General features: G+C 43.3%; 1 protein-coding gene across 1 annotated transcript in view; it reads right to left on the reverse strand.

Moving 5' to 3' along the window:
• Nucleotides 1–11,985, reverse strand: part of HGSNAT (heparan-alpha-glucosaminide N-acetyltransferase) — a 44,359-nt gene that overhangs the window by 22,387 nt on the left and 9,987 nt on the right. The window contains exons 4-10 of the mRNA XM_019522238.1: nt 11,488–11,609; nt 8,663–8,732; nt 6,710–6,779; nt 5,557–5,660; nt 3,461–3,537; nt 2,781–2,811; nt 1,668–1,828 (exon numbers count right to left, since the gene is read on the reverse strand). Of these exons, the coding sequence (XP_019377783.1) occupies nt 1,668–1,828; nt 2,781–2,811; nt 3,461–3,537; nt 5,557–5,660; nt 6,710–6,779; nt 8,663–8,732; nt 11,488–11,609 (635 nt within the window). The remainder of the gene's footprint in view (nt 1–1,667; nt 1,829–2,780; nt 2,812–3,460; nt 3,538–5,556; nt 5,661–6,709; nt 6,780–8,662; nt 8,733–11,487; nt 11,610–11,985) is intronic.

Below are 11,985 nucleotides of genomic sequence, written 5' to 3' on the forward strand. Positions count from 1 at the left end.
CAGCCCTAGGAGGGGAATCAGGAGTTGTGGGCTGAGGTAGCCTGGGACCCTGGACTCCTGGGCAGTCTTCCAGGTTTGGGAGCCATGTGGGTTGTAAATCACTGGGATGAGGTGGAGGGATCCAGAGGGTTTCAGAAGGCCCATGGCAAAGCCAAGTGAGTTAGAGAAAAGAAGCACATTGAGAGGGACTGCTGCATTTTCTGGAGTGGGACCAGAAGGGAGCAGACCCTAGGCCGTGGGGTGAATGGGGAGTTGCAGTGGGTTCAAGTAAAGGCCTGTGTACTCCAGAGCAAGGTGGACCTAAAGGCTCATCAAGCTCCCCAGGGAGCCAGACTGAAAAGCCTGCAGCAGATTCACAGATATTGAAAGAGCAAACATAGCTGATCCCCTGAGCTGTGAAGCCAGGTTCTAGAAAGCTTCTTCAGGAAAAGGAGGCACCTGGTGCACTCACTGCATTGCCACATTCAGGGACTGACACTGTTGCCAGGATTTACTTCAGTTTTCAACCAAGCCCACCTCACAGCTGGGTGGAGGAGGTGGGTAAAGATCAGGGCTGTCCCATGATAATCAAACACTGTGTATCTTGCTTCATACACAACTATATAACCTTAAATATTTGTTCCTACTCCCAGCTGTTACTTTCCAAGTAGCGTCTCACCTTCCTGCAACTTCACAACACTATGCCTGTTCTTCTTGCAAAGACACAACAGTCTAAAGGCAAAAATGTGAATGCAGTCTCTTACGGCACCTATACACACGTCAGAGCAGACTCGATTAATCAAGTCTGCTCCGTGTCTGCTGAAGCGTGCTAATTCGCGTGCTCTAGCAGCCTCTGCATCACATGTATTCAGCATCCCCACATTTCAAAATGGTGGTTGGGTTGCTTTAACTAAAGTTTGTCAATTGAGCTTTAATTAAAGCACCCCTGCCACCATTTTGAAGTGCAGGAACCCCAAATACACGTGACGCTGAGGGTACTTTAATGACAGCTCCCCCCAACTCCCACCCCAGAGCACATGCATAAACACCTTTATAGACTGGATACCTTTCTGGGAGATACGTTTTAGTCAGCTAGCCATAGACTCACTATAGAAATACATTAAATAAATTTTTGGCCCATGTTATTCAAGAAGTCAGAAGAGATGATTTAATCACCTGTTCTGGCCTTAAATCTAGGAATGCAAGTAAGGAGGATTCTTAAAACATGTATTGTACATTTATCTACACATTTTAACAGCTCATCGTTATAGATTACAGGCTTGGACACAGCACAGCTTTAAATTGATGTCATTTGCCTTTGTGTAAATATGAAGCAGATATAGAACGCAGGGCTAAATGCTGGAATAAATACACTGAATTCAGTGTAGCTACCCTGGGAAAAAAAAATCAGGCTACCCTGGAATCTGCTCCAGATTCTGATATCATCTACATGGGTATATAAAATCATTGGAAACTAAACTGTTGTAAAAGTGCTGTCTGCCCAGCCCCTATACCATACTACTGGTGACAAGTAACATAACATTACAGCACATTCAGAGACTTATGCTCTTTAGCATGTTCCTGGGACAGAGAAGAGACTGAAAGTAGATTCTTTCTGCAAGGGATAAAACTGAGGGGAAGCACATCTGTGAAAAGTTAACAAAAGCAAACAAGCAAGCTCTACTTACTAGGTCCAAGGCAATAATTGGGATTCACAACAACGACGCCAATGAGGAAGAGCAAAAAACTCCTCCAGAGAATTTTCCCCAGTGCGTTCCACTTTGAACATCCCCGCCTCAGCAGTGAGCTCAGAGACAGTGAAATGGAGCTCCCCATGATAAATACAAACCTACAAAACCAGGTAGCGGTGAAATGAATCAACGCTGGGAAAAACACAAATGTCTAATTCACAAATTCTTCAGGTACCAAATATTAATGTTCTATTTGTGTCATTTTCTAAGGAGAGCCAAAAGAAATCAACCCATCTTGAATAAAAACTGACCGTTTTACTTAGCTTTACTGAGAGGATTATTAGAAAACTAAGTGCACATCACATCTTTATCCTCCTTACACCAATAAGATGGAGGCACTGAATCCACGGAAGTAATGGCATATATCAGGCCTTTTTGTGGTATGAATGTTTTAGCAAATAGAAAATCACATTGCCTATGATAAAAATCAGTATTTTGACTAGAGAAAAGCTGAGCCACAAGGCTAGGGTCTGGATTTGCACTCCAGTATGGTCTGCCCCTAGGTTTGGAACAAGGGAATCATCAGGCTGGATCGGACCCACGGTCCATCATAGCCCACCATCTGGATCAGGCAGAAGGCAATACCCAATGCTTCAGAGGAAGGCAGCTATAGCATGATCTGCCTCAGAAAGTTATGAAGAGGTTGCCTGAATCCAAATGCCTCTTTTTTAACTATTTTACCTTTCCCATACCTTGGCCAACAATATCCTGTGGCAATGAGCTCCACAGATTCATAACCGAGTGAAAAAGTATTCCCTTCACCAGCTCTGAATTTGCTTCAGTACTGAAAGTCCCCATGTCCTTGTGCTAAGAGACAGGGACATAGAGATGATTCCAATAACCAGATATAGCATGGTGCCCTTGTAAAGGCCAACATAAACCATGATGTCATCCACCTTGGCCCTGACCAATTTTCACTTGTCACCATCTAACAAAACACCACTCCTCAAAATGCATTTTCCAAATGGGTTTGAGCTGTACTGAAGCGACATGGTCCACTGCAGGACTCTTTTAAACTTACCTTCAAAACTATTCATCACAAAGACTTACCATGGAAACACAAGATCAGCCACTGTTAATCCTACAAGGAAACAAAAAAAGATATGTTATTTCCCTTAAAAGAATGAACTTCCCAAGTCTCTGAAGGAGCTACAGAGCACTTAAAATTATTTGACAGACACATTCTTCAGCTGCAATCTATTAAAAGCTATTAACAACTAACTACTCTGTTGGTTAGACCTGTTTGATCTGTCCCTTGTGTTGTTTTCTGAAACACTGTCTGAAACAGTAGCTGTGTCATAATAAGATTTCTGATGAGGGATCTTCACTGCTCTCTATCAAAGCAGCACAGCACAACACTGCTGAATGCATGGTTGTCATTGACTGCATGTCTCTAAAGCATCTAGTTTGCTGGTACTCTGAACTGGTTGTGCCCTCTAGGCCCAGTCACAGTATAATTATTAAATAAAAAGCAAAAATGTATGATCAAAGGTGGAAGCTGAAAAGCCATGCAGAGATTTCTATATGATACTTTCCCAAGATTATCTCCTATCAAGAATAGCCAGTATTCCTCTTCTTAGGTATTATGGGGCCAGATCCTTCACTGATGAATATTGGCATAGTTTCTCTAGTGTCGATAGAGCTACATCGTTATACACTAGTTGCGAAGCTAGCCTTGCCTGTCTATTTCTATGACTGAAGTCTGGATTACTGTTCAAAGCATACTCTACCATTCCAGCTCTGATGCTTGAAGAACCAATATTTTCCTCCTCCATAATTAACAAATATCATTATGATGAGAGAGAGCCTAAGAAAACATAGAAGATAATAAAAATAAATATACAGGATTATAAAGCAATAAACTACAAATGCAAACTCACAGTTATTTTTATGCCATTAAAATATGTTTAAGTGTTTCTCCTTTTAAACATAATTATAAGCAAAACACTTAAATTTCCTGTGCAGGGGACAGAGGTTCAGAGGAAACTGAGTTATAAGGGCATCTGAAAAAGTTACATTACTATGCCTTAGTGTGATGTTTTCCCCCATATTCCCATTATATGAACACTGAAGGAACTACAGACAGGTATCACTCGGTCTGCACTACTGACTTCTCATACTCTTTCAACCAATACAGCTTCCAAATGTTTCAGGAAGTCCAGGAGCTAGCTGCCTGATGGTTTTTCTGATAAAAAAGACCCCCCCTAGATTGTCAGATCCCTAAGTCACTGTATTCACTGAATGCAGCAATTAATTCTGTGTACTTCACAAACTTCATTCAGCAAGGTATGATCAGCCATCTGAAAATGAGGAATAAGTATCATTCCTCCCACTGTAGAGCAGTTAAATAAGGAAAAAAATAGTTATGACAAAAAATTCTGGACTAGGGAGGTGGACAGATAAGTCGTGTTTTTGCTTATATAACCCTCCATGAAGAAAGAAGAATTATTTTGCATAATAAAAGGAAGTGTAACTCATAATCATATGATGCTTCCCTTGAGAAAGGAAATGTCAGGAAAAGCTTCTTATCAGCAAGTTGTCAACCTCTGCAATATGCAAGAAGAAAGGGTTTGGGTTTTTTTTGGTAATGTCTTTTATAGGATCAACAGAATAGCTAGGAGAGACGTTAGATAAGCTTTCCAGCATAAAGTGCCCTTTTTCCACTCTATACAGTGTATCCATTAAGAGTCATTGCCAAAAATATGCTTGCCTCTCAAATACTTCCTTGGCTCACATATTTCCCCAGCTACAACAACACTCTGGGCACATCCCCACGAGTCTGCACATGTGGTTTGTGGCACAGCAAACCACACGCAGCACACATATACCCATGTGCTGCACAGCTTATTTGCAGCGCATTTTTTTTTTGACACTGAGAGATCTGATATCCCAGTGCCACCACCACCCAAAAGCAGGGCTGGCAGGGCAAAGGCAGGGGCTCCCCTCTGCAAGCCACAGAGGCACCTCCTGGCCAGCTGGATGCAGGGGGCGGTAAGGAAACTTGCACACAGCGGCCACCGCTGCTGCCACATACAAGCCATTCCCAGCTCCAGGTCTGGCCACCACCACCCCCTCCCCCATTCCCTGTCCAGCCACTGCCACCCTCCTCCCCTCACTCCACCAGAAGTGTACCCAGAAGGGGTATACTCCTTAAAAAAGGTTGAAAACCCCTGTCACGGAGTTTTAGCTTGCTAGCATATACACACTGCTCACCTGTGGCACAGGGCCGGTTGCAGGCTGGATCCGGCTCCCAGACTCACTCCCTTCACCCACCCCCTGCATACTTGATCTGCTGGCTGCTCCAACTGGTTTGGGACCCAGGCTGTGTGCAGTGCAGATCCCAAAGTGCCGAGAACAAGCATGGTGTGTATTACAGTCCAGCCAGAGCAGCATGCAGTCACTGCCCCAGCATGACTGGGCTGCAGTGTCTATTCCAGCTGCTGTGGAATCCATGGTGCACGCAGTGCAGGGTCCAGACCAGCTGGAGATGCCACCAGATCAGGTACACTGGGGGAGAGGGAAGATGAAGAGGTCCATGGACTAGACCCAGTGAGCCACTCAGGCTGGCTGAGTTTGACACCTTTGGACTAAGAGAATCAGTGAGGCTTAAGTTTTCATGAGCTCACAAAAACTTGTGCGTGTCTGATTCAGTTAGTCTATAAGGTGCACTTCTACCTTGCCTTCTGCCTGACTTCAGACTAACATGACAAACTACTGTTCTGTTCCCTCAGAGTGAAAGTTTCTGACCGTGACCATAATGCCACTCATTCAAACTTAGAAAAGCTTTGAGTTGAGCAATACAAAAGCCGCTGCAGCTGCAATTTACCCTCGGAATGTGTCGAGGGAGCGCAGGCGCCTCTGGGAGACACTCCACACACTCACACCGTGGTCACCGGTAACAGAATCTGCTCCAGTTGGGGATCCCAGCTCCTTTGAAACAGAAACAATACATGAAAGGAAAGTGCTAGGTGGCCCCTACAACTCTGAAGTCTTAACCTTTTGGACAACCGAACTCAGCAAGCTGAGGCCTTGGGATTTGAAACACTTTTAATTCCTGTAATTTTATTTTTCCGATTTCTCTCCTTTCTCCACTGTGGTAACTTCCCACATTTCTCATTTTGTACTTCTTCCCAACACGGGCTCGATCACACTGCTAGACCTGTGCTGCTCCTTTAACTAGGGTGGGAAGAATGGTCTTGTGAACACCACACTGGACCATGGCTGGATTCATGTCCAAGGTTAGACAGAGTCATAGTGTGATTGCAAGACAATTGTTCAATTTACCCTGGACCTCAGTTCCCCAAGTGTAAAGAAAATACTTATTTTACGTATCTCACACTATTGCTTCAGGGACAAAACTATGAGATCCTCAGACACCACAGCAATGAAGACCTGGTGAGAACCCAGGCTATTCACAGAAGAAAAAGAGTGCACTGTGGGACAGTTGCATCTAGGGTGGACCGAGCACACTGGCCAGACTTGGATCTCATTTACATCTGTGTAAATAGAGTGATTCCAGTAATGACTGATCTTCCAAGGGGTTAACAGTGCAGAATTAGTTCCCAACACTTTCAGGCTCTGGTCTTCCACAGAGAAGTCTGACCTGATTTCAGATCATCCCCCTAACTGCCTGTAGCACTGGAAGCAGACAAAGAACTAGAGGTGCTTTCCCTCTTTCACTGTCCCTGTCACAAGGGGTTATTCTTTCAGTGGCATATTTCTTTCACTGAAACTAAAGAGTAGTAAAAGCTGACTGAATAGGAGCCAGAAGGGTTATCTAAATTAAACCTGGGTGCAGAGCCCCATGCAGTTCTCTCTACAGACTGAAAGAGCTGTCTGTCCTCATTGCACCAGTTGTCAGGGAACCCACTCATGCAAGGGATGTGGCTGCCAATTTACTGAATCCCCAAAACGGCTAACTGATGTGAGCTCTGAGTGTGAAAACACAGACAGTGAATAAGTACAGTCAAGTAACTCACAGAATTAATGAGACGATCAGTTTCTCTAGGGTTCAGTTTCTTATGAAGCCAATTCTTCACTGGATCCATGCTGTGTATTAACAACAATTAACCAAAATCATAATATGTCTTATTTATCATGAATACCAAATTATACCTTGATCACAAAGTAAGTTGGAGTAGTGTACATCAGAGGCTGAGATAGTCTCTATTGCAAAAAAGGCTTTCACTAGGTAAAATGCTAATACAGACACTATGCAAAAAGCTTTGTAAAAAAGACTTAAGCTGGCAAAGTCAAACATACAAAAGTTAGGAAATACTAGAATTAAATTGATCCATGCAGCTCTAATTCATCCCAATTCTGCACAGACATTATGGTAATGGTCAAATAACTACATGATCACAAGCTCCAAGCATGGGGGTAGGGTACAGTACAGTTGCAACTTACAGGTATTTAACTTACACAAATTCAGCTTTACGTGCTCGGCTGCTGGGGCACAGCGCGTAGTGCAGCGCTGCGCCGCATGGTATTGCCGGCATGTGCCGGCATGGCTGAGGGACTCGCACTCAGCTGGCTGCCCTGGCAGGATGAGGCGACAGAGGACGAGAGGGGCGAGAATGGAGTACTGTTGCATGGCACGCATGGGCTGTGCGGCACCACGGCCCCCTTGTCCAGGACCGGTGGCAGTGGCGGCTGCTCGGTGCCAAAGCCTGGCGAATTCAGCTATACGTGATTTCAACTATACGCACTGACTTTGGAACGTAACCCCCACGTAAGTTGCGATTGTACTGTAATTTCTTTTGTTTGCACATAGGACGGCCTGCCTCATTCAGTGTACAGGATAGAGGGCTATATAAAAATAAGGCATGCGTTTAAATCCCAGTGAGGTCAGTGGGATTTAAGTTCATGCTGAAGTACTATCCTGAACTTTTCTGAATATGAGGCATTTCTGAATCAAGGGCATCCATATTGCTAACACCAGTGGTGAACTGAAAGACTGACTGTATTAAATTCCACTACAGTGGATCCAGTTGGGGTATTTCAACACTTAGAAAACAGTAACTATATGATAGTAAAATAACATGCATCTGAACTGTTGTGCAGGACCCCTGAAGCAAAGTATAGCAGTTTCTTGGAAAAGCAATAAAGTATGTGCTTAAGTTCTTTTCTGAACAGAGGCTAACATTCTCCCTACTTATTCAATCTTCCTCCTGTTTCTTGTGCCGAAGTCCAATATGGCAAGTAAAATACAGCAAGTTACTTGGCATGAAATGAACTGCTATTCACTCAGCAACATAACAGATATAAGGCAATGAACTTAGGAGTTGGAAAAAGGCAACAGAACAGCAGCCTGGCAAACATGGCTGAGGCAACAGGAATGCTATCCTCCTGATGGTATACTAGATACCTGCCCCAGCACTGGCTTACAAAGCCTTTTATAAGAAAGAATTTGTTAATTCTCTAAAGCCTACTTTAATCATTGGCCCTTCAGTGAGGCTGGACACTAGTGCCTGTCAGTGATAAATTGATGCAAAGGTCCCACAGCCACAGCACCAATGGCTGGCAGACAACTGAGATATCCAGTCATTACCAAGACAAAAGAAAAAGGTTAGGTCCTATTATCACCTTTGTGAATCACCCAGTCTCACCCAGTTCCCATCATCTCAAAGTAGCACTACTCCATTCAGTCAGAGGTCAATTTGTCTAATACATTTCTTGTTCTCAAATTAAAACCTTGGCTTAGCCTTTGAAAGACAGTTTAAAACCAGACCCTAAAGAGGTGCAAACTGATACAATTCTACATCTTCACCAAAAAGAAGGACTTAGTTTATAAACTACAAGTCCATGACTATGGCTCTCAGGTGCTATCACAATACAAATAATAATTCTAGCAAGCATGCTTTAATCTGCAACAAAAATCCAGGAAGCTCTCCCTCATACACAGGGATGTTTTACAGATTATGTGAACTTACTTTATAAAAAAGTGTCCCGAAGTCAAGATGCTGAGGATTCCCATATAAATAAGGAATGCATACAAGATAGCTGTATAAAAAAAAAAAAAGACGGCTCATCTAATAGAAACAACAGGCACCCTGGGCCAGATACACTGATGCATTATACTGAACCAAACACTGCAGAAACAAAGTAGTGATTCAGGCCCCCTGTATAGTATGGCAATCTGCATAGTACTGTAATCTGAGAAAGCTCCAGCCAAAAAGAAAGGACATTAGGTTGAAGTGCAGCCTCCTGAGAGTAAATTTCAGTGTAAACAGAAGCAAAGCAACCAAATTACAAATATAGTTGTAGCAGAGTGGCTATGGAAAGATTCAGTTTGGTATCAGCTGTAAAGGAAGAACTGGCCAGATTAAGCAGCAGCATGAATGTAGAGTAAGGGAAGCAAGGATGACACACTGAGTTTGTAAATATGGGGGATTTCTCTATAGAGTTTTAGGGACAGGAAGGATCAAAGAACCATCTCTTACAAGGATTAAGAATGAAGGAAGATACTGATTAGAGTTTGGAATGGTTCTGGGAAGAAGAGGGGAATGAGACAAAAGGCATTAAAATACAAGTAAATAAAAGTAAAGGGGTTAGTAGAAAAAGTATGAAAAAGGGGTTTAAAATTCTGGCTGGAAGCAAGATATAATTGTGGGATACTGGAAAAAAGGAACATGGGTGTGCATGCACATGTGTGCAGGTGCGTGCATCTGCATGTGTGTAAAAGAGAATCAGGATCTAAAACTTCAAACATAATGTGAGTACATGCCTTCTGACACTTATTGCTTATTTGAGCCTGTCTTCTCCAAGCTGATTTGAGCCTGTCTTCTCCAAGCTGATTTGAGCCTGATTCCAAGCTCTCTGGAGCACAGATGGGCTCATACTTATGATTCATGCATGACCCCTGCAGAAGGCTATGGGGTCCCAAGGCTTCTAGGTGCTGATGTGACATACTAAAATAGAAGACAAAGTGCAAGAGCAGGCCAGTGATATTTCCCTATAAATACACTGTAATGGCCTCGTAAGGGGTGGGAGACTGTGCCATCCCAGGTTTTGTATACAGTCCTCTCTATGGGACAGGTCACAGTCACAGAGCAAAAGGAAGCCATCCCAGAGGGAATTCTAGTGGAAGAGCATTGCCAACTCTGCTTTTAAGGCCTAAGACAAGAGTTTCACTCTCCTCACTTGGGACATGCCTGGCTCACAGCAGTTCTCAAATGACCTTCTCTGGTATCCAGCAAGACAGGGTTGTGGCAGTAAAGTTTCCAGGGGGATGTGGAAGTACATGCATCCTCTTTTCCCCATTTGAAAAGAAAAATGCCTCCACATCTCTCAGTGTTGGAAGTGGTTTTGAGAAACACAACTGGGAAGACATGATACAGATTAAAAATAGCACCCTATGGGCAAGTGACTATGCATTTTAAATATGGGCAAGGTTTTTGATCTGGTGTGGCCTGCCCAGGGGAGAAGTCAAACACCAAGTCAAGAAACATAAGGAGAGAGGAAAAGGAAAATGCTGTACCCAGGTCAAGAACTTGGTGAAGTATCTGTTGAGGTATCAGCCAAGGAGTTCTGTGATGGCCTTCATGAAAACACACTGTTGAAAGGAGGTAGCAAACACCAGTCTGAACAGGGTCAATAAGAGACTTTGCAACAAGGAAAGTAGAGGATGGAATCCTAAGCAGCTAGAGGGGGAGAAGCTGGAGAGGGCAAAGGAAGGTTTTGTCTTAAGATGGGGAGATGGAGACATATTTGAAGATCAAGAAGTGTGGTGAGCAGCAGAAGTTAAAAATGAAAAGGAAAGGGGAAAGAAAGTTGTTAGAGAGGAGAAGAGGTGATAGGGTCAGCAGTGGTAGGAAGTATGTAGCAGATAAAAAGTGTCTACATGTGGGTAGCAGATAAAACATGTCTACATGTTAATGAACATGTCTACATGTTCATTAATGTGCTTTAGGTAATACGCATTAAATCTAGTACCTCCATTGTGAGGTACTAGAAAAATGAGGAAACCTATGAGCAAACCCTAGAGATCTTCAAAATAAGATTGGATGCACACCCTGCTGGGGTTATTTGACTTCAGCAATCTTGCCTTCCCAGAGCAGGGGGGCTGAGCCCAATTATCTCACAAGGTCCCTTCCAGCCCTAAACTTCTGTGAATCTGTGAGCATTAGCCTACTTTGATGTGCATTAGCTAAAGGGCATGGCTTTGTAGTGATGCTTTAATGCTCATTAAAATAGGCTAATGTGCATTAAAATGCATGTGGAGATGTGCACTTGATGTCTATGAAAGGGAGCTGAATTTGAGAGAACTGGGGGGCATCTAAAGAAGGGGATTATTGTCACAAATCATATTACAATATCTGAAGAAAACTGAAGAATCTTGGGTCAAAAGGAAGGCAAGGGAAGAAAGAAGGAGGATCTGAAGAGAGAGCTGAAGCCAGAGGGAGAGCAATGAAGGATGGAAGGAACATGGCCCAACAGGGCAGAGAAAGAAAACTGTTCATCAAGGAAAAGGGCAGAAATCAAAGAAGAAAGAACATAGCTATCATGAAGGAAATTATTGTGGCCACTGGATTTACTCCAGATGTGAGTTATGTCAGTAACAGATGCTGTATGGCAAGAGAGCAGGAGCAAAGAGGGTGGATGCTGAGGTTGGGTAGAGGTTAGAGTGGATAGAAAATATTTAACTCAGGGATTCACTTAAAAAAAAAAGGCTAAAAAGACTTTTAAAAAAGGATCTTATCTAAAAGGAGAACACTTGCATTATACAAGTTAAAAAGGAAAATAAAGTGCCACATACGGAGGTTACTGTTGACAGGACTGGCATTGATGTCTATGGTGCAGGAGACATTTGTCGTGCTTCTGTAGAGCCTTTTTACCATGAGGGAATAGTTTCCAAACTCTCCAAAATGATAGTGGATCCTGAAAAAAAAAGTCAGGGGAAAACAGAAGAGAACTGGAGCTACAGCATGCTGCATAGTTAGAAGGCCATGCAGCAAGCACTGCTGGACTGCAGACCAGACAAAAAGTAACGTGAGCTGGCCGTGGAAATAGTGCCCTGGGAAGACAGACAGGAATATTCCAGGAAGTCCACAACCCATAACATCCTCCCTGAGTGGAAGAGAGGTGACTTTCTCCCCCACGCTAGCAAAAGAGAAAGTGCTTATAAGACTCAGAGCCTATCATGCCTGCTCCAAGATTTCTCTATTTCCTTTTCAATAGACTTTCCTATATCACCTTCCACACTCATTTCCATGTCAATCATCTCTCCAGTATAGAAAGTGCTACCCTCATTTTT

This window comes from Gavialis gangeticus, unplaced genomic scaffold (genome assembly GCF_001723915.1).
Source record: "Gavialis gangeticus isolate Ggan-Ray unplaced genomic scaffold, GavGan_comp1, whole genome shotgun sequence".
Lineage (NCBI taxonomy): Eukaryota > Metazoa > Chordata > Crocodylia > Gavialidae > Gavialis > Gavialis gangeticus.